This window comes from Megalops cyprinoides, chromosome 9 (genome assembly GCF_013368585.1).
Source record: "Megalops cyprinoides isolate fMegCyp1 chromosome 9, fMegCyp1.pri, whole genome shotgun sequence".
NCBI classification, from domain to species: Eukaryota; Metazoa; Chordata; class Actinopteri; order Elopiformes; family Megalopidae; genus Megalops; species Megalops cyprinoides.
The window spans coordinates 37,533,936-37,557,373 of record NC_050591.1 but is presented as its reverse complement, the minus strand read 5'-3'; the positions used below and the strand labels follow the sequence as shown (position 1 = coordinate 37,557,373).

The window sequence follows — 23,438 nt, the reverse complement described above, 5'->3', positions numbered from 1 at the left end:
ACGTCACAAAATTCTGCAGAAAAACAAGCTGTGGAACAAAGAGATGAAAAACATACCTGTTAGCACAATCACAGACAATACGAAATGGAGGAAATTGCTCATATTTGAAAACCGTCTTCAGAAAAGCTCAGCTGTAAAAGGCAGGCCTTTAATTGCACACAGCGGGAGGGCTCTCTGGAGGAGCACAGCTCACAACAGGCACCTACTGAGAGCTTTGTCCTTCACACACCTCCTTTATACACGGATTAGATTACTTTAACACGAAGACCAGCACCAGCCAGGAGAGCGGCTAATCCAAGTGCCAACGTTTTCCTTCAACATCCAGGGAAGAGCTTTAAAAGATATCACTGTTATTACACACAGATGCCCAATGCTTTATAATAGGTTATCATATTCACACTTGAGACTGTTGCTTTTCTATTTTAGTTGTATTAACTCATAGTAAGAACACTTGCTTAATAAAAAGAAAAAAAAACAACTTTGTTAATAAGCTTGACGTGAAATGGTGCATTTGGTAGTCTGTCCTAACATTACTGCGGGCTGTACAAATATCATGCAGTGCTTGCCATGCCCGTGGATTTCAACTTAATTACTCCGATTTGTTGTTTTCTTTTTTCCCTTCTGCTAAACGTAAATATGCACAAGTGTCCTTGAAAGCTGGACACAGTGCTACAGGTCTCAGCTTCCTGCCTGTCCACATCTTTCAGGAAGGCTGTCCAAATATGTACTTGAAAAAGTGTGGCTCAGGGCCGGGATGCAAGTCAAGAAATCACTTTTCAAACAGAGAACGCGCAGAGAGGAGGCTGCCCAATGGGTCTGAACACATCCCGCTCGCTGACGGATCTCTGGTAAAAGGAGATATTTCTCTGGACAGCTGCACTGCAGTGCATCAATCCTGCGGCTCACAGGTATGATCAGATTTGTCAGGTACGGCCGGAGATCCAGGAAAGGCGAATAACGCATGGCAATGCATAATAAAGACCACAGGTATGAGAGTGCAGGAGGCGGTGTAGGATATCAGAAAAGCCAGGAAAAGCACCCGAATCCTGTATCAGGGCTTGGACCAAACGCTACTGCTGTCAGCGCTTTTGTGAAGAATCAGCTTCAGCTGAGCTGAAGTTTCTGTCCTTTATGTTTGTGTGCTGCTCAGATAAAGTAGCACCAGCTGGAAAAACACAGATCTTAAAAACACTGATATTGTTCCTTCTTATTTTTAGACCAATTTTTTATTATAATATGGACATAACACAACGAGAAATCTTACTTTTAAAAATAAATGTGCACAAATATAAAGGCCAAATTAAAGTTAAATATGATTATTTAATTTCATATTATGTATTAAACCCTGGGAATCCATGTTTGTATTTAAAGAATACTCACAGCCAAGTTAAAAAAAAGAAAAAGGTGAAAGACACCATCTGTCACAGGTACACAGTATATTGTACATTTTCTCCAGTTAACATGAACAGAGGATTAGACAGGGAACATATTTCAAAATAAAAGCTCCTCTAAACGATGTTGCTCAGGAAACGGGGAAGGCAGCCCACAGACATGAAGAGAATCTGATATCGCTTGTGCAGAACAGGGTGAAACACAGAGACTGCCACAGAGCCTCGTCACTGTCCCTCAGCATGAGCGTAAGTGATGAGGACGGAATGAGAATGACTCAGGAGGACACTCAATCCCCTCAGGTCTCCATAAATCCTTACACAGTATTTGACTTTCAGTGACTGCTGAACACTGGATGATGTGCAAACGCTGGGGAAAAAGAAAGACGATCCTTTAAATGTATTACTGACTAAATTCATTCTATTGCAAATCCATCCCCCCTCCTCCACTCCACCCACATCCTGTATGTCACATCCTGTTTTTTGGTCTTAAGTCTTCACTTTGTTTTGTAAGTCCTCCTTGTTTCAGGTCAGACAGTTTCATGCAGGAGTGAAGAATTTCCAGGCCATGGAGTTCTCTGAGCTTCACCACGTGTCTGAAAATCATACAAAAAAAGATTAGTAATACAGAGAATGCAAGATCTCTTACAATATATCACCGTTAAAATGTTAAACACTGCTTTCATTGTAGTTACAAGATTGAAGTGAATGAATTCATGCCAAATCTAATCTTAGAAACTACTCTGAAAAAGATCTCTTGTGTTGGTAACTCTAACAGGGAGGGTACAGACAGAGCTCTGTCTCCAGTGACAAAAACCAGGCTGTCCTTTATCAAGTGTTGACAGTTTGAGCCCCCAGTCAGTTCTCTGCAGTGGTGCACAGTTCAGAAATGACCAAACCTTTATGAACAAATCCTTTCAGGGTACTGTACGAACTACTTCAAAGATTCTTTCATTTAGACAGCAGCAAAGCAACCCTGAAATGATCTCAGAGACCGCTATGCCAGCCTATAGGAAATACTGCTAGAGGAGCAGAAAGGTTACATTGGGGCGGGCAACTATCCAAGCAGCAAATCAGAACAACACAGTCAATGAATGTAAACGCCCCAAAGATCTGAATGAATCAAACTCCAGTGCATTTCAGTACACAGTAGCCCGATTCATTCAGGTCCCACAGTTTGGTCAGGTCATCAGTTCATCATGGTTAATTCAGTTTTTCCAGTGACTGTGAATCTCAATTAGCAGGTGCACTTTCTTCTCCAACCACAACTATGGTAACACTGTGCCATTTGGCACATACAAAAATGCTGCATCACAGAATAATGTAATAATTCCTCAGCATTCCAATATTCAATAAAAATGAATCCCATATACATCATTATAACAGTATTATGCTATATGTAGACTGTTTTGAGAAAATCACAGGTTGTTAGATGTTTCTTAACTTCATTTAAGAAAACTTGGTACAAGCAAAAATGAGACTGTAGAATATTTCATTTTAGTGTTGAAGCGTTTTTGTTTATTTTTGCCTGTTCGTGATATAGCTAACATGATTCTTGCATCAAAAAACTTATTTCTACAATGTAGTGTTTAAATGTTGAAATTTTAACTTTATATGCTGTGAAAATGTCACATATCCACCCTATAACCAGAGGTGATTCAGTTCTTTGATTACACTGCATTATACACCACTGCAACTGAGAATCAAACCCATGAAACTCTACCGGAAATCACTGACATTACTCATTCATCAACATTACTCCATGCCCATTAAAGGAACCATGCTAGGCCAAGCCATGGTAGTACAAGTTGGTCGAAAAGTTATTAGATTTCCACTGAATAAGAAGGCTGCTAATATGGATGCTTTATTTAACATGAATGTCAAATAAAAGGACAGACATGCACTGCTATATACTCATAAGCAAGAAGAAAGTATTTAGGCCTCAAAGTTTCGCTTTGCTAACAGCATCAACAAAAAACAAACTACTGTATTTTGAATTCATCCCTGTTAAGAATAATTCACTTCACATTCACTTTCTGTGATAAAGTTATTCTTTCACGCGATGTCTATAGCTATCACACATATACTCCTAAGGAAGATAAGAATGAATGTCTGACAGAGACAAATGTGTTACAGGGCAGTTTGGACACACACAATCTTTGAGCTTAACTAGGAGCTACACATTACAGAATATCCCTAAAACATGCGGCAGCATTCCCCTCTTCCTGAGGGACAGAGTGTCTCCTCCCTCTGGGCTGACCGCACCCCTGGCCTGCCTGAAACCAGGACAGCATTCAACAGTAAAGGTGACGGAAATCCACTCCGAATCTCAACTTAGCAAGTCAGGCTGTTGCCAACTTTACAGAGGACAAGCACTTTCCACACTAGAATACACTTCTGCTCCCAAACATTGTTCTAATTCAGTATGGCCAACATTGCCCCTCACTTCAGAGTAATGCTGTTTCACAGAAAAACACACCACAGTGACTCTTCCTTTGTGTTTTATCTGTTGTGGTCTACATTCTACAGAAGAGCCCAATCCAATTTTATGGCTAATTTATTGTTGAGAGGTTGCAGAGTCTGTTAAATACAAAGAACAAAGGAAGCATTCACATCAGAGGGCATGCTGTTTACTTCTTGCTGTCTCAGAGAGGAGATTAAAACCACAGTGCTCTTACGTTTTATCCACAGTCTCCAGCACACTGTGCAGCTGTCCTGTGACAACTGGTGTTCTGCAGTTGGTAAACATATAGTATCTGTAGATAAACATTTTCTGTTGTATCAAACTTTAAAACATCAATTTTAAATGACTAATGCTGTGCAGGTCTAAGATGTGCTGCCACCTGGGCTCTCCAGGGCACAGGTGAGTGTACAGGTGAGCGTACCTGGGCTCTGTGGTGTACAGGTGAGTGTACAGGTGATCGTACCTGGGCTCTGTGGTGTACAGGTGAGTACAGGTGAGCGTACCTGGGCTCTGTGGTGTACAGGTGAGTGTACAGGTAAGCGTACCTGGGCTCTGTGGTGTACAGGTGAGTGTACAGGTGATCGTACCTGGGCTCTGTGGTGTACAGGTGAGTGTACAGGTTAGCGTACCTGAGCTCTGTGGTGTACAGGTGAGTGTACAGGTGAACGTACCTGGGCTCTGTGGTGTAAAGGTGAGTGTACAGGTGATCGTACCTGGGCTCTCTGGTGTACAGGTGAGTGTACAGGTTAGCGTACCTGGGCTCTGTGGTGTACAGGTGAGCATACCTGGGCTCCGCAGTACACAGCTTCCCCAGAGTGATGGCAGCATTCTCCCGCACAGCGGCTTTCTCTCCATCCCCTGCTGCGTGGCGGAGCAGCAGCAGCACCACGTCTGTCCCCAGCAGGGAGGTGGCCGTCCCCCCCACAGTGAGGCAGTGTCCCAGACACAGAGCAGCATTCCCCACCGAGACCTGCTCCCCTGCAGCCAGCAGCCTGCACAGAGTGTGCAGCCCTGCAGGTACACACACACACACGCACGCGCACACACACACACGTATACAGACACACACACACGCGCGCACACACACACTATTATACTGGAGCATGCACTGTCTCTGAATGAAACATAACACCAGACAGCTTGCAACAGCTTGTTCCTATTGTCCAGGTCAGGTCATGTGACGTATAAAAATTGTAACCATTAAATGAAAGGGCAGCTCACCCAGACTGCTGCCATACAGGCTACAGCACGTATTTCACCAGAGTGAGCGGTGACAAATTCAGCTCTGGCAGGAAAGGGTGGGTCGCAGGGCTGCGTTTTATCACCAGCTACATCCAGTAAGTGAACCATCTTACGATTCCAGAAAGCTACACACTGCGCTAGGTAGTCAGCTGATAAATCAAAGATAAATTACTTTATACTGGAGTCAACCTCTGAGCAAATATTTCCATTTGCCTCTCTAATCTGTTTAATAGAGGATGTCGGCCATCTTGTTAAAGAAATCTGACACCCCGTCTGATTTGCTAGGCGCGGCTCTGTCAGTCATTCCTGTGTCCCATCCTCCACAGCTCTCCTTAGACTGGGTCCTCTGTCACTGCGTGCCGCCACACGTCTGTGTGAACAGAGCCTGACACGGCTGCACCTGGATCAGTAAGGTGCCACAGGATACAAGGCCCACAAAACACAAGCCTGTGTGAACAAGGGCACAGAGGGCTGTCCCTGGGTCAGTTATCTTCTGCAGGATACAACGCCTGGAGAACTCACTCTTGTCCAGTTTGACCAGCTGCTCCCGAGCCTGCTGGCTGGCCGCGGTGCACACCGCCAGGGTCTTCATGCAGTACCGCGTCGTGGTCTGCCCCGCCCCCTGAAACCACAAACCACGGCCACAAAAAACCCTGAACAGAGTGAACACCAGTGAGAATGATGACACAACCAGCTACAACAGCCTGCAGGGAATTCAACAAAACAAGCTCATCTGACACTTCACCCATTCAGCGACCCTGGATTCAGCCAACATTTGTCTAAATCTGACTAAAAAATAAGATAAGAGATAAGATAGAACTTTATTAACCCAAAAAGAAAAGTGCTTTGCCAACAGTCAAGCATGTGGGAAAACAGAAGCACACAACATAAAACAATAAAACAATAAAATGCAGATATGATGTATTCATTCATGTTAGAGTAAAATTAAAGTCCTGGACCAATAAAATGTCATATTGCTCTAAGTGAGTTTATTGCACTTATATAGTTATTGCACCTAAGAGGATGCGCAATTAACAGCACTTACGAAGTTATTGCACTGCAAACGATTATACAGTGATCTCTCTATGACAGATGGGGGAGGAGTTAAACAGTTATTGCTGCAGGGAGAAAGGATCTCCTATGACGCCCTGTTGAACACTTTGGAGGGGTCAGTCTATTGCTGAAAGTGCTCCTCTGGTGAGCCAGTGTGCCATGGAGGGGGTGATCAGGATTCTGGAGTATCCTCCTCTCCGAGACCTCCGCTAGAAAATCCAGCCCTGCTTAGGAACTTGTAGATCCACAGTCTAACAGAATACCTGCATCATTTTCCTGAAGACATTAAGAGTGGAGCCACCTGAGAAAGTACAAATGACTGTCCCCTCTTGTACAAAGCCTTGGTGTTTCTGGAACAGTCCACCCTGTTGTACAGATACACACCAAGGTGTCTGTACTCCTCTTCTACCTCCACCCACCTACCTTCGACAGAGACAGGGGTGATTTCCATCTCCTAAAGTCCAGCACCAAATCCTTTGTCTTTTTGTGTTGAGTTGAAGGTGATTCAGACCACACCACTCAACAGTTGCCCACTACACTCCAAATTAAGCACAAGTAGTAGTCTTTCCCTTCACCAGCACAATTGATCAAATTCAGCGGACCACAAAATTTGTGCAGAAAAACTGTGCTGGTAATAAAGCAACGTTTGCATGTATTTGTAATTTGCGTAAGTTAATGGCAAACAATGAAGTGAATCCATTACTGAACATGTGCCGACTCAGTGCTGCTTTGATGGCCTGGGCCACAGCCTGGCTCTGTAGCGGTTTGGGGGCGCTAGCACGTTGGCGCTACCTTTAGCAGCTTCAGCATTTTCTTCACCACCCCGCTCTGTACGGCGTCCTGCACAGCCTCCGAGCTCTGAGGGAGGAGCACGCTCAGCAGCCCTGAACTCCTCTGCAGAAAGAACACATGAACAGCTCAGACTGAACACATGAACAGTTCAGAGTGAACACAGCGTGAACACATGAACAGCTCGGAATGAACACATGAACAGCTCGGAATGAACACATGAACAGCTCAGAGTGAACACATGACCAATGCATGAACAACACAGACTGAACACATAAAGGGCTCTGAGCAAACACATGAACATTTCTCAGTGAACGCATGATCAACATGGAGCTCTCAGCACACAGCAAAAGCATATGATCAATACACAACCCACAGCACACCTGGGGACACCTTCCAAACTCCTCAAAGGAAGATGTGAAATCTGCTTGTTTGTGCAAATTTGCAAACTGGAGAAACTTCTGTCACACAGGGTCAGAGAAGAACTTGACAGTGAGAAATTGATGTGAATATTTGCAAGCTGAGATATGAAAGTGATGGATTAAGTTTGGTGTTTGTGAGTCTGGCCCAATGACCCTGCGGGCCCTTCAGGGAAGCACACAGCAGCCTCACATTGTTCATTGTTGGGCGCCTGGGAAAGTTTGCGGCTAGAACTTTCCTGCAACTTCATTTTAACAACAATCAAGCAGAGGGAGCGAGAGACGCTGTTGTGTGGGTTTGTTCACATCAAGAACTGCTGAGACAAGATAGTACGCCTCTCATAGGGTGCAGAGGTTTTGTAGTAATCCCCTTTAAAACTGCTTGCTTGCTTGCTTTATAAGAGCTTTCCTTTGAAACAGAATCCTCACGCCCAAAATGCAATATAGATTTTTTGAGTACTTCAGAGCCCCTTTTAGTTGAAAATGTGGATATGAAAATAAAAAATGACACTGAAAAGGCTTGTAAATTTATGACACGAAAGAAGTAAAATGAAAGAACATTTGGACAGATAAAGGAACAGGATGCCCTACAGGACTCTTACATGGCGGATTCTCTGGAGTATATTCTGATTACTGACACAGTGCGGATTCACAGGAGTATATTCTGATTACGCACTCACAGGAGTATATTCCGATTAATGACACAGTGCAGATTCACTGGAGTATATTCTGATTACTGACACAGTGCGGATTCACAGGAGTATATTCTGATTACTGACGCAGTGCGGATTCTCTGGAGTATATTCTGATCACTGACACAGTGCAACAACAATTCCTTACTCAGAGCATCTGCAGCACATACTGACTGTAATAAAATGTCAATCAGAGCTCAGATGTCCCTGGTGGGTCCTGAGAGGAGCAAGGACAGACCACACAGTGCAGGACAGGAATGACACCTTCCATATGAAAAATGATTCATTTTTCATCCATTCAACACCCTACGGAGCCAATCCAGCTTAACTGGCATTAATGGCCTTGCATTTTGCCTCTTTGTACCTGCAGCAATATACTCGTCATCCGGTTTCTGAAATTAAGAAAAGTTCCCACTGGCCCAGGATGAATCATCAGTCATGAACTAAACCAGCAGTTTTTAACGTAAATTATTTTTGTAGAGTTACAAGCTGAAGCTGTCACACTGCACACTGGCACATTAATTCCTTGACATTACTAATACAATAGTATGTACCACACTTCACAGCATTGAGCTGGCCATTTTCATAACAACAAACTTGTACTTTTGTTTCAGTATCAGCTGACATAACATGACTCTAGGTCGACGTCTTTGCCCTAATGTACCACATGCACTGATAATTCTACATGATGGCGTGGATGCATGCAGGACCACCGATCTAACAGCGTCCCAGCTGTAACTGAGGCCAATCATTAGTGGGGCAGTGGGGCTGGAAAAGTTAGCCAGCAGGAGAGACTGAGTGCAGGCTGATGAGTTGGTTAAACTTTAAGCAGGCGTCGGCTCACAGTGATAATGTCTCCACTGGGATGGCTGAGCTGGGCCAAGCACCTGCTGCTTATGCGAACAGCATAGCCCTGCAAGAGAGGAAAAACAGAACAATCCGATACACACTGTAAGCACTCCAGCACAGCCTCATTTCCGACTGCTTACACTGCCTCTTCCTCCCGAACACTCTGTCCTCCTCCCTCCCCCCAGCCACCCCTCTGGCCCCTGAATAATTACATATTGACCCGGAATGGCGGCCCGGTGTGCAGTCCATTCCCATGATGCAGTGCATCGCTCTGCAGAGAGGACCTGTCTTACCTGGATGGTCGGGGAGGGGTTCACAGAGAGCTTAATCATGGCAAGCAGCAGTGCACTGAGGACATCATTGTCCCCGCAACAAGCACACTGCTCCTGCAAAAAGATCCACACATTACCCCGCCTGCATTCACTGCCCCTGCAACAAGCACACTGCTCCTGCAAAAAGATCCACACATTACCCCTCCTGCATTCACTGTCCCTGCAACAAGCACACTGCTCCTGCAAAAAGATCCACACATTACCCCTCCTGCATTCACTGTCCCTGCAACAAGCACACTGCTCCTGCAAAAAGATCCACACATTACCCCGCCTGCATTCACTGTCCCTGCAACAAGCACACTGTTCCTGCAAAAAGATCCACACTTTACCCTGCCTGCATTCAGAAGGAAAAGAAGAGCTTTCTGCTGAATGCTGACAAAAACTTTACTCACTGCATGATTTCAGGTTCTTCTCTTTTAAAAAAGGTCAGCTCACATCCTCATACCACAGTTTGGTATAGCTTAGCAGTGCCAACGTTTTCATTATCTACCTGAATACAAACGCAACAGAATTACCATGGCAACAAGAAACGCTTCCCAGCATTCCTGTTCAGAGGCGGTCTCCCGGCAGATGACATCATCAGAGGTCATAGCGCTCATGACTGACATGAGTGACAGAAGCACACTCTGATTGGATGAAGTGATATTTCTCTGCGAACAGAAAGCGAGAATGACAGCTGGGCTGTTTAATTTAGGTGAGATGCACAGGAGTGTACTGAAGACTTCCAAAGGTCCAGGTTTAACAAAGATCTGAATATTTGGAGAAGTTTTGTGGCTTGAAAGTGCAAATGTCTTACCAGAAGTTTTACAAAAGGGGGCACAAAGGAGGTTACAAAGTTTCCTCTTAACTGAGCTCTAAACCTGAAACAGATGAGGCAACATTGGATTAATAACGACTTTAAATCAAGGGCTAATCTATAATTTCTATTGTCAAATATTGCCACATTTCATGATAGAGTGAAAGGATCAGTAGGCAGCCTGAATGTTCTGCATACATTATTCACAGGCATATCGCTCTAATCTACCAACACATCACATCTTCTCCACCAGTATTCTGTGAATGATGATTCTTGTAGTGTTTTTGTGAATGATGTGTTTGCATGTGTGCACTCTCATGTGTAAGCTGATTCTTGTAGTGTGTTTTTGTGAATGGTGTGTTTGCATGTGTACACTCTCATGTGTAAGCTGATTCTTGTAGTGTGTTTTTGTGACTGATGTGTTAGCACATGTGCACTCTCATGTGTAAGCTGATTCTTGTAGTGTTTTTTTTGAGTGATGTGTTAGCACGTGTGCACTCTCATGTGTAAGCTGATTCTTGTAGTGTGTTTTTGTGACTGATGTGTTTGCATGTGTAAGCTGATTCTTGTAGTGTGTTTTTGTGACTGATGTGTTTGCATGTGTAAGCTGATTCTTGTAGTGTGTTTTTGTGACTGATGTGTTTGCATGTGTAAGCTGATTCTTGTAGTGTGATTTTGTGAATGATGTGTCTGCATGTGTGCACTCTCGTGTGTACGCCTGCTCAGTTTCACACCAGCGCGTCTGTCCCCGCTCCTCTGTCTGCATCCTCCAGCGCTGTTTGTTATTGTGCGAAGCGGATTTCCAGGAGGATATCCACAGAGGGTGTGTCAGTCTCAGCTCTACAGCCTGTGCTCCGTGCGCCTGATTAAGGCTTTAAGGCAGCCGTACGACTGTGTGTCTCACGCTGTGCTGGGGGACAGCAGCCAAACACACTCACAAACACACACACACACTCTCACACACACACACACTCACACACACACACTCTCACACACACACACACACTCACACACACACACACACACTCTCACACACACACACACTCACACACACCAGTGCAGTCACTGGTGCTAAATGCATTCATTAGGGTGGCTGGTGTTTAGGCATGGCTGTTCACAGAAAACACTGCACTGGGATCAGTGTTTTGACTTAAATTTCGCTGCTGTTACTTTGATTTCAAAAGGTAGCTACCTGTGAGAAAGTGCAGCAGGAGTATTAATGCTTTTGCTCCAAACAGAGCTGAATAAGCCTGTTCTGTACCCTGATACAGAAGTCCCTGCTATCAGCACTGGCAGCAGTGTGGCATAGCGGTGAGGAGCAGGGCTTGTAACCGAAAGGTTGCCGGTTTGATTCCCCACCGGGGCACTACTGTAGCACTCTTGGGCAAGGTTCTTAACCCACCGGGTTTGGACCTGAATCTCGCTGTGGTTACTGGAGTGAGTTTGGACCTGATTCTCGCTGTGGTTACTGGAGTAGCTGTATTTTGACACATTCCACGCTGGTCACCACCCCCTGCACAGGCTGTAATGCGGTTCCTGTTTGCTGGAATGAGCTGTGAGCCTGAGCGGGGAGATGAGAGGGAGGATAGCAGCCCAGGATGGAGCCGGGGTCTGAGACGAATAGGGCTGCACGGGGTCGCCCGGAGAGACAGGCACAGCACTGTGCAGGGCATGTCCAACAATGCCTGCTGCTTACAAACGTGCACTCACACACTCTCTCTCTCACACACACACGCATGCACGCATGCACGCACGCACGCACACACGCACACACGCACACACTCTCACACTCTCACACGCACACACGCACGCACGCACACGCACACACTCTCTCTCTCTCACACACACACACGCACACACTGTCTCTCTCTCACACACACATGCACGCACGCACACACTCACACACACACACACACACACACACACACACACACACACACAAAGTGCGCATACGTATACATACTGGTCTTCTGCTGCCAGGTGCTCCAGAATAGCTAGCAGAGTTGCTTCATTGGATTTCTCGTCAGATACGCCCTTCATCAAGTTCCTGAACAACCTGCACACCACCACAAAGAAAAAAGGTCTGTGTCTTATCACTGTTAAACCCATAAAACCTATTTAAGTTACAGAGATTGCTGGTTATAGTTCATATCAGTACCACTGCTGTGGCTCTCCATATAAAAGCTAGTGCTCTCATAGGATTCCCATTGCATGAGTTTAGTTATATTATGAAAGATGAAGAGGACATCAAGGGCCACCAAGACACAGATGCACCTCTCCCACAATATCCAAGAGAAGAGGCTTACATTTACTAGGCTCTAAACTCTTCTAACCAAACAATCTGCTTTAATAATTTTTCATATTTGACATATATGCTTTTTATTCTCTACCTAATTACAATGTGCTGTGATATTTTGTTTATGAAGATTAGGGTATTCTATCTTGCCAACTGAGTTTACAAAGCTTGGTTTCCTGATCGAGTGTTTAAACTCGGGCCTGCTCTTAAAGAGGACCAGTACTGGTACATAAGACGTGGGTGAATTCAATCTAAGCACAACACACACTTTGTCCTTAAAACGGGATACAGGACACAACATTGTGTTTGACTGTCGCTAAAATGAATAATGGCCAGGATCTCCTTAAGCTTGACATTCAAGGCGTACTGCAGCCGGATGGAATCTGGCCTTTAAAAGTCTTAGGATTGCAGAAAATATGTGGCAAGATTTGCAACGAGGTAGAACCATTTAAAGAGTTCAGTTTACACCCAGCATCACACACCGGCCGCGTGGGCAGCGCGGCTCCCTCAAGGGTATGACACGCTAACTGTGGACTATTCCGTTTGTAATGCAAAGGTGTATTTTTTATGGGGCTCGTACGCGTTCAGGTCCAGGTGCCGGATGAGCAGACGCCGTCCGTGTTCAGTCTGCGCGTACGAATGCAGCAGCGTCAGGCAGGCGCTCCGCGCCTCAGCGCTTTCTGACGCCAGCAGGCTGACGACACTCCCCCTCGCCAGGCCGCACCGCAGCAGCAGCTCCTGGTTCTGCTCTGTGAGGCAGAGAGGCAGGTCAGGTTCACAGGAAGCACCAGCACGACACACGCAGACAGCAGCCTGCTCTTTACTCAACGCGTGCAGTTCAATGCCGAGACAGTCCGTCTTTCCACCCGTTACTGTGCTACTCCTTCCCATAAACAGGTGTGGAAATGAGCAGGTCAAACATGTCAGCCTGCAAGTCATACAGACTATAATCCAATGAACAATTACAACAATTCACTTTTTTTTCCAAGTCAAACACATGAGATAACCATGCCATGCTGATAGTTTAAATCAGACACAGGATTTTCTGTGTTGGAGTGTACGTTACGCAGCCGGGATGTGCCCACAGGAGCGGTGTCACAGCGTGCAGTGGGAACTGTGCTGTGGGGGGGTGCAGTAAATCACTGCGCCCCCGCGGAGGGCTGGTAGCGGGAAGCAGCAGATCAGGCAGGACATCCGGTGAGAGGCGTCGGCGGGGCACTTGCCGTTTCCCCTGCAGACAGCATTCCACAGCGAGATCACGCTCACACACAGATCCCGGGCGGAGGGCTCGGCCCAGCTCTGCGAGAGACAGCTGAGAAACACGCAGCGTTAAAGTGTGCCATCGCGGAGACATCTTTCAGCTGGAGAACCAATCAAACACCTCGCTGCCCAAAACAGGGCTGCACCACTCTCAGCCCAGAGCGAGAGCGTTTGTACACGCTAAATTAAAAATAAAACATTCACGCTTAAGTCCGAGCAAGTTTCCAGTGATCTTGGTGAGACTAGTTCTTGTTATACGTTACCTTAGACACCCTTACCAAGGTCATTCACAAGCGTACTTCGCACAGGAAATATCCTTTCACACAATTCAGGATAAACACGTGACTGAAGGCTTCAGTCACAGCCATTCCACACCCCGGCACTCAAACCCAACTCCCTCTGGACGCAAGGCCGGTTCCCTGATGAGTGTGCTAAACAGCTGTCCTTACCATCACACACAATAACCTGATAACCCAACCCAAGATGTTGTATTCAGACACATTACATGTTTCTCTAACCTCCTACCACTGAATATAAGCGGGCACATAACTGTGTCACTCAGCACACACATCTATCTGGGCGAACCCCGCCTGGCTGTGGAGACGGGGGCAGGACTCAAAGCTATTTACCGCCACCGTGATTAAATCGAGCAAAGCGTCCCGCAACAAGCCTGCATTCACACCATGATGAACATCTGTGCCCATTTGCTTTGATTCTAAATGCAAACTGTCTGACATGAAAGCGTTTTCCCATTTTCTATTCAAATCATTTATTACGAGTTTTTCTGCGCAGAACTTGGCCCCGTCCCTATCACTTCTGCGCGTTCTGCCGCTCATCAGTGCTACTCTCAGAGACCAGCTGTTTCTATTTTAATCTCATTTCCAAAGGCCTGTTACAGCAGCACAGAACACAGAGAGACTCCCACCAGGGTCTCGCCATCTGCATTTGTCTAAAAACGGCTCATGATGATGTAGAGGCCAGGACACTCGTGTTATACTCATGTTCACAGTTTAATTATATTCAGAACTGACTTTCTGAGGCAGTGACCTCTTGTGTGATCTGTTTCTCACACAAACGACTCAAGGGAAACGATCAGATATGATCAGATTAGAGAAGACGTCTTGCTGATGATCCCAACAGAGGTTTCTAATTTTGTGCAGACCCATCTAAGTTGAATTATGGTCAGCCGTTGAAATAAAAAGCTTGAATCCATAACAACCAGGCACTTGAGGCTATCATGGCCAAAATGACAAGAAATGTCTTAGATCTGTGGCAGGAAATTGGAAGATTTGACTTTGTAGAACAGAGGGAACTCATATGGTATGATCCCTGACCCCAGAGATAAGATTACTCAGGGACAGAGTTACAGCTTCAGTCACATGGTTTTATTAGTGACACGATCTCAACAATAAAAACTGCACCCACATGTGTTTGTCAGATGGGGCAGTTAAAAACCCCTTCCCACTTGCTGACTGGTGGAAGAGCCGTGTGTTTGCGTGTGTTTGCGCATGTTTGGCTGGGCCCGTGTTGTTTGTCCGTTCTGCCCCGCCCCGCAGCCGGGCTGTCAGGGCCCTCACTCGGCTCCTCACCTCTTCACCGCGCCATTGCCGGTCACCACACTGAAGCCGTTGTTCAGCCTGAATAAGGCCTGGCTGGAGCCTGCAGGAGGAAAACACGCCCTGTCAGGACTCATCGATCATCGCCACGGCAACGCAGCCAGCCCCCGAAACACTACACCTCCCCTCAAGGTCGAGACCCCCGGGGCAGAGAGGGGCAGGCAAGCCGGCTCGGACGGGGCCCACAGCGCCCCTGCAGGGTCAGGAGAGGAGCGTCCGACTCTCTGCCTGCAGGGTCAGGAGAGGAGCGTCCGACTCTCTGCCTGCAGGGTCAGGAGAGGAGCGTCCGACTCTCTGCTGCGCCACACTGCAGGGGGGAGGTCCTTTTTTTGCTGATTATACTGCCATATGCAAATATTCCTCCTTTTATTTCAAATTAAACACGGAAGAAAAGAGGGGCATGAGCTAGCAGGCTAGTGTGACAGGCACTAAGGCAGAGCTCCTGACTGCGTGTCTGGGGTACGCAGGGGCAGTGATGGCATGGATTTGGGATTTTCTGCAGCAGACCCGGGACTCTCCCAATGGGAGCGTGCATTGCGCCTTGGCATCTCTCCTGCCCACCTCCTCTGTGGAGGGATTCCGAGGGTGAGCGAGTTCCACTGGCGGTGACCACAGAATGAACCATGCGTGGGACAGGTATGGACCACAGCCTAATCGGGTGTGACACCGGGCTTCGCAGATGCAGGCGTCCCGCCAAATGCCGCCTGTTGTCTGACCACCCGTGCAGCCCGTATCGAAAAAAAATAAGAAGAGGATCGCTGGAGCAGGGCGGCAATTCGATTCACAGAACCCACAGCAGCGGCACCAATTCGTCCCCCGCACTGGCCCTGTGGCAGTACTTTGTGCAATCAAACGCAGCGATCTGAAAAGGAATGACCTCTTCACAGGCCACTGGGCAATGCTCTCAGGTGTTCCCCATAATCTGCAGCCATTCTCAGAGGACTGTAGCTAATCAATAATGCTGTTGTCCTAAAAAAGACTGAAGAGAAAAAGACTATACTCAGACTGTGATGGTGTGGGACATCAGTACTCACTGTCTGTGATGGTGTGGGACAGCAGTACTCACTGTCTGTGATGGTGTGGGACAGCAGTACTCACTGTCTGTGATGGTGTGGGACAGCAGTACTCACTGTCTGTGATGGTGTGGGCCAGGAGCTCCAGCCCACCGCAGTAGTACAGGTTGATCTGGTCTGGTTTCTTCAGCTTCTCCAGCACACGGTGAACGGCCACAGCCTTCTCCTCTCCCTCCTCAAACTCCTCCCACGCCCTCCTCTCCTGCCACGCCCTCCTCTCCTTCACGTCCACCTGGGTCAGGTAGTCTGAACAAAACAAGCAACAACCACAACCAAACGCAGTGATTTCAGGGCCACCAGGCCACAGGCATCAGGGAGGGGGGACAGCTTGTCCACAGATTTGTGTGGGGGGATCACTGGCTCCACACAGCACATGGGGAACCTTCCTTTTCAGAAACACCACCAGTTACACAGTATGCTGTTACCAATCCATCTGGGCCATTTTTAGGTCAAAAATGGCCTCTTCTGTGTGGCAGTAAAAGCATGTTATTTGTTTGGAAACAGTCTCACAAGGGACATGGTTTTAAATGTTACCCACTGACCCCAGTGGGAATATACTGGAGCTGTTATTGGATATGCAGGGTGGGCAGCCCCCTTAGGGTGAAAATCAGGAAGCTAACCTGAATACAATCCTACAACCCATTAATGACACTAATGCCCAAAGCACAACCCTACTGCCCTATAGGGAATCATGTACATACCGATATTAGACCTACAATATGCTGAAAACGTCAAGCTATTTTCTGTGTGCAGGGGGGCACATGGCCCAAAACCACCACACAACAAGACCCTAAAAATTAGTGTGAAAGTGTGAAATCCGTAACTATACAACCAAAATAATAAGAAATGCATTACAATGGTCATTATATTACTTGTGTCACATTCCCACAATAGTGGTGGTCAATTCCTCAGTGATCTCATTCATTCAGGGTGATAGTCAACAGAAGACCATGATCATGTTGTGAGAGCAATGAAATCAAGAAACACCTGCTTCATTTATCTTTCAGGGTCCAGGACAAATCTCAAGCTGGCCTGCAAACGCCCAGACATCGCCTCACAAATACAAATGCAAAGGTAAAAAAGTGCTGTCGAAATAAGTAACTGACTGACTGGCCAACTGACCAGCTGACTGACCGGCTGTTCACCGGCTGATTGACTGTCTGATTGACTGACTGTTGACTGACTGATTTAAATATAAAAGCACAGCAGAGCCCTCATGAATCCGCTGCACCCTGATGCCCCTGCCAAAGCTCACAGCCTCATCCTCCAGCAGGGAAGCTGACATCTTATTTTTCTCTTCACTGGAGCACAAATGAGACTCAAAGTACTTTTAAAAGTTTAATGGTGGAAATGAATATAACCTCAGTGAACACTGAGATCTTCAGGACACTCAGGGTAAAGTGCTCTGCAGCTCCAGGCTTTAACACTGCAACCTTTCAGCAAAGCAGCCAGCCCTGCATCACACTGACACACACAGCGTGGATCTGTGCATGCTTATTCACAGAGAGCATTTCACTTTCACAGAAACTCTGAACCCTCTGCATGCTAATTCACAGAGAGCATTTCACTTTCACAGAAACCCTGAACCCTCTGCATGCTTATTCACAGAGAGCATTTCACTTTCACAGACACCCTGAACCCTCTGCATGCTAATTCACAGAGAGCATTTCACTTTCACAGACACCCTGAACCCTCTGCATGCTAATTCACATAGAGCATTTCACTTTCACAGAAACCCTGAACCCTCTGCATGCTTATTCACAGAGAGCATTTCACTTTCACAGACACCCTGAACCCTCTGCATGCTAATTCACAGAGAGCATTTCACTTTCACAGAAACCCTGAACCCTCTGCATGCTAATTCACAGAGAGCATTTCAGTGCACAGAAATCCTGATCCTTCTGCAACACACTTCACAAAACATGTATTCCCCAAGGCCTCTGAAAAAGACTTTCATCATCTCTTGACGCAGATGTTCAACGGGTCCTTCTGCAAACGCACAAGGGTAAAATTCATCTCGGGTGAATTTGCCTGAATCTGGTTGGTGTTTTTAGGAACAATACACCCACATTCCCTTCTCAGGAGGGTAAAAAGCCTCCCAAAGAGAGGTGCACAGAGAACAAAGCAATGCAAAGCTTTTTGTGTTATTTAGATTGTCTGGTTGTACCAATCAAGCTTTTAATTCAACAGAACAGGCTTTACAATGTGGGAATCAATCGTTTAATAGTGGGGGGGAGAATGGTTTCATTTGCCATGGGTGACGGTGAGCCGATAACCTTGAGTACCATCCGATTGATGTTGTCACGGTAACCGCCGTAGCTAACTGCCTGACCCTGTCTGGGCACGGAGGGGAAAATAAATGACGACAGAAGTGTGGCCTAACTGTGAGTAGTTTGGCCTCATAAATCCCTCCGTGAACAAAAAAAAAAAAAAAAACACGTCGGCCAGCCTGGAATACAAAAATGTTATTAGCTGCAGCTTTAGAGGACAGAACAGGCTTACCTTTTACCATGGTAGCTCGTCCAGGCTCGATATCCAATATCTGACGATAGCACGCGCGGGCCTGAGAAACAGCACACGGCAGAGACAGGCGTGAGGGAGCGTAACGGACAGACAGACGGACCGGTACCATAACAGCCAGCCCACACCCCCACACACAGGACAAACATGCTACCCACACTGACACACCAGGCACCTGCTCCAGCCAAGCGTGCCTGTTTTCCCTCTGTTTCAGCGACTGCTGACCTGCTGATGGCGTGAGTGAATTTATTAAACGGAACAGCTGCTTATCCTGCCTGAAGGGTGAGGCGATACAGAGGTCAGACTCAAAGTCCCTCCGAGTCTCAAAACTCACAAGCAAACACTACATATCAGATATGCATCACTCCTGCCAATCCTTTCCTATTCACTTCAAAAGGCCAAACAGGCAACACTACAAAACCCAGACAGGACAGCCAGGCTGTTTAATGATAGATGCTGTCTGCAGTATTCAGAGGAAACGGCGCTCACTGTCGGCCAGAGCGTGTCCAGGTGTGACCCCGCAGGCCGTGCGGCTACAGGTAAGGTGAGCTGCGCTAAAGGTAATCTGTTACCTAAAAGTAACGATTTCATGCTTTATCACCTCTGCCCCATGGAGAGGAGCATGTAATCAGCAATGCAGGCTGAACGCATAGAGAGAGCCGCCACCACTGTGACATAGGCCAGAGGGATTAGCACTGCCACACAAACTGTGTCAGCCAAATTATTAGTGGCATTAAAAGGTATTTCAGCTCCTGTGAAAGGAATGGCTTTCAGATACAGGCTGACATTTTGTCTCTAATTGCTCCTGGAGCCCGAGGACCCAGCTGGGCGTGTGTCTGGCTTAGTGCTGCTCCCGACACACAACGCAGCTTTAAATTAGACACAACATCTACACCTGTTGCACCAGCTGAACTTTTATCCTGCCTTCTGGAGCCAGTCAGTCTGGACATAAATCTACACCTTTTACAAATTTATGGCACTATAAAACACATTTGGCCAAGTAAAATGTTTACAACAACAAATGCATCAACAGTACCACATCCGAACCGCATTTAGACGGGACAGAACTGCCGAAGACCAAAAGGTTGCACCGGATAGTAACACCAGCACGGAGATGACTGGCAGGTTTGAATTTAGTAGCAACGACGTATAAATCGACTGCACTTTGGTTTAATGCAAATGCCGCTCTCCAAACACTGCGGGGGATGTGATTAATGTGCAGCAATCCACCACATGCTGAGGCGGTGCAGACTGTCAGCTGCTCGTCAGTGTGCTCTGGCACATGCACACGCAATTCCAATATTATGTCTGAAAGACACATTTCTTTTTTGTTCAATTTTGCATTTTATAGCCAGTGGGCTGATGGTATTCTGACGCACACTAGGTGCAGCTTAGAGATGTCCAAGTTGCAACTGTATGATTGCATGCTTATCTACCTTGTTTGGTGAGGCTGATGTAAAAATAAGATGAATAAGGTGCACGAACATCCATCTTAGCACCAGACCACCTTTTTTAAGCCCTGCTGGCACAACCAATCCGTGCAGTGGTTTAATCTGAGCGATTCAGCTGTTAGGTGTCTTTTAACGCGGTGACGGACGAGTCAGGCATGTGGGGAGTCTGGCACACGGAGGTGGACTCTGATTTAGAAGCGTGTGAGCAGAGATTAAAGGAGCCTCACCTCTGCGTAATTCCTCAGGCCCAGATTCGCCCGGCCCTTATGAACGAGGGCCTTGATGCTCTTCTCGTCACACTGCGGGCGGCAGGAGGAAGGCAGAGTTTCAGACACAAAGCCAAACACATGACAGGAACCGTGATTACAGCCTGAGCAGCACGTTCACGTGCAGTTCTGCAATGTGAGAATCGGCTCGATGGGAAACCAGGCAGTGCAGCATCTTCAGTGTAAATGGTCCTCTTTAGAGCTGGAGTTCAGCGGACTGAATCATCCCGAATGGAGACGGCAACACCAAGGAGACAGTTTTAATTTGCACCTCTGCTCTTACCATTATATGTAATGATTGAACAGAACATCTCGACTGCAATGAAAGAAACCCCCAACCACCCAGCCACAACAGGTGCAGAGACACTTGCAGACATGTCCATAATCACCGTCACAAAAACTCACTAAATAATTACCTTAACAAAGAGGGCTTTTCTGTAAAGTTCAGATTGATTTCAGACTGGAGTCACCTCAAAGTAGGCCAAAACAAGACCCAACAAGTCTCATTTATATATGTTTTTCCCCCCGGTGTTCTAAAAGCGAGTGGATGAAAGAAGATGCTGCACTGGTGTCAGCTTCAAAGCAGTGTGTGCGACTCCAGCCCAGTTTCTGCCCGTTCCCCTGCCCCACGGCCCGTCCAGACGATGCCCGACTGACCCGGTCAGGCCCCCAGACAGAACCCCAGCACAGGTCCAGCGCCTCCGATGACACGTTGAAGAATGAGGGTATGAGCACCTGACCCCAAACTTCCGCTTAGACTTACCCTGAGCGCCCAATCACAGTCAGCAATGGCCTCCTTGTACTTCTGTAGCTTAATATAAGCCTACAAACGAAGGGAGAATCAAACAGTTTGGATACAAAGGCAAGCAGATACAACTTCTCACAGTTCTCATTATTATTATCATTATTATTGTAATTAGTATTATTATTATTATGCTTGCAAACAAATTTAGTTTGTGCTTTTTAAAAAGAACACCAAAGCTTGACATTACCATTTGACCATAGCTAGGTTACATTATCATTGGAGCTCACAGATTAAGCAGGTCAACCTTTACTGGGCACATCATTTTATCATATACACATAAGACTGTTCATAAAAACATTACATATACTACACAATTTTCACTCCGCCAAGTAAGAATTAGGACATTCATGCAGTCTATCTTCAGAAAGGTCAACACCATCAATGTCAGCGTTTCCTCACACCAGTGCTAATTTTCAGCATGACCGCTCAACTTCTGCCATGATCCCTATTATGATCATGGTATTAAAAAAAAGTCTCAAAACATCTCACAAATATCTTTCAGTGCCAGACTAGCCTGTGACTATATCTGTGAGTGGGACAGTGTCGCGGCAGAGAGACGTGCCTGTGCCCGGTTTGTGTAGAGGGTCTGCATGTCCCGCAGCTTCTCCAGGCCCTCGCTGTACAGCCGCACCGCCGTCTCATAGTCCCCGCACGCGTACGCCTCGTTCCCCTTCGCCTTCAGCGCTGCAGCAGCGAGAGCGAGCATGACCTCACCGGGGCACCCGCTGTGCGCGCATCTGAATTTCAGGTTTTCATTGCGGCCGGTGCTTATTTACTCGATTTACTCACGCACCACTTGCCAGCTCTTCGTTTTCCTTCCTCCTCTTCCGTCTGTCCTCCGCATCCTGCTCCATGATCCTCACAAAATCCTCTGCTGCAAACACAGGGAAGATCCAGAAAAACTGGGCGTTTGTGGCGTCAGCAATGTACGTGGCTGCTGTCAGAACAAGCTTACTCTGACAGAAACTGTCAGGGGCAGTGCAAAAAATGACAGCATATTCCAGATATGAAAGAGAGAAGGGAAATATGAGAATATGAGTGGTTAATAAATAATAAGATAAAACTATAAAATATAAAACTGCTAGGACGTTATGAACTATTTTCTATACACCCAACATACCTGAACTTATGCCTGAATCACTCTGCAAATCCTAAAATATGAAAACAATAAAAACGTTGGATTTCAATAACATCACTCACCATACAGAACATATAGGCAAAACAATGTCATTACAGCAAGAGTTGTAGTGAGGAACTACACACAAAAAGGGCGTTTAGAAGAGCTGCGGTGGTCGCTTCTGAATGTAATGGACAGTTTGGGATGGAATCGCTGTTTGTGGCATTGGTAAGGGTCATGTTGGCCCACTCCGACTACATTTTCCCAGTCTAACTGACTACAAGTCGTGGTGGGATTATAAAACACCGGAATTTATTTTATTATATTGTATTTACCGTTGGGACTGTGGGCACCGTTGGCTGGGCAGGTTTGGCGTTGATGGCGGTCCTGTTGTGTCGGGTTTTGCAGGGTCCCTCATCCTTCAGAGAGGAGATTAGGGCGTCCGCTCTCTCCATCGCTGTCTGCTGGAGCGCCGCGCTGGGCGACCTCATATCTCTCACCAGCTCGCCTTTCATGCGGGCCAATACAGAAACAGATTTTAAACTGTTCACTTTTGACACTATCTGCAACATTGGACACTGATTGTTTCATTCTTAATTGAAAATTTAAAATTTAAATGTTTACAAAAACATTAATAAGCCCAACTAACGTTATAAAAGCATTAACCACCAAAGACGTTAGCCATAGCTCATTTTCCAATGTTAACCAACTCATCCAGGTAACTAAAGTTAACGTCACCTAACGTTAGTTATCATAATGCTCTGTCAGGATAGTTGAAATGACCGTTTCACATTTTGCCGACGTAATAGAAATGAAGTTAATTAGAAAGCAAGCTACCCACTGATAAACTAACTAGCATTACGATATAAGCCTAACACCAATTCAATGGCACACCTTGCTGGAAAGCTACAGTAACATTAACCGGCCGGGCGAGCAGGAGAGACTGACTTACTTATCTCATCCACATTCTTGAGAAATTTTTCAAGATCTTCACCATCTTTTGTCATCTT

The 23,438-nt window shown here is 46.4% G+C and overlaps 1 protein-coding gene across 1 annotated transcript; it reads right to left on the bottom strand.

The window, feature by feature from the left end:
* Nucleotides 1-1,855: 1,855 nt before the first annotated feature.
* ttc12 (tetratricopeptide repeat domain 12) lies at nt 1,856-23,435 on the bottom strand. Its single transcript, XM_036537802.1, is given in 21 exon segments — nt 1,856-1,984; nt 4,638-4,863; nt 5,617-5,716; nt 6,940-7,041; nt 8,892-8,960; nt 9,190-9,282; nt 9,744-9,878; nt 10,025-10,088; nt 11,988-12,080; nt 12,901-13,069; nt 13,544-13,632; nt 15,170-15,239; nt 16,327-16,515; nt 18,772-18,832; nt 20,468-20,539; nt 21,270-21,329; nt 21,874-21,995; nt 22,105-22,185; nt 22,764-22,793; nt 22,796-22,936; nt 23,381-23,435. Coding segments are annotated over 21 exon segments (2,148 nt in total). The 3' UTR covers nt 1,856-1,857.
* Between the last annotated feature and the right edge of the window lie 3 nt (nt 23,436-23,438).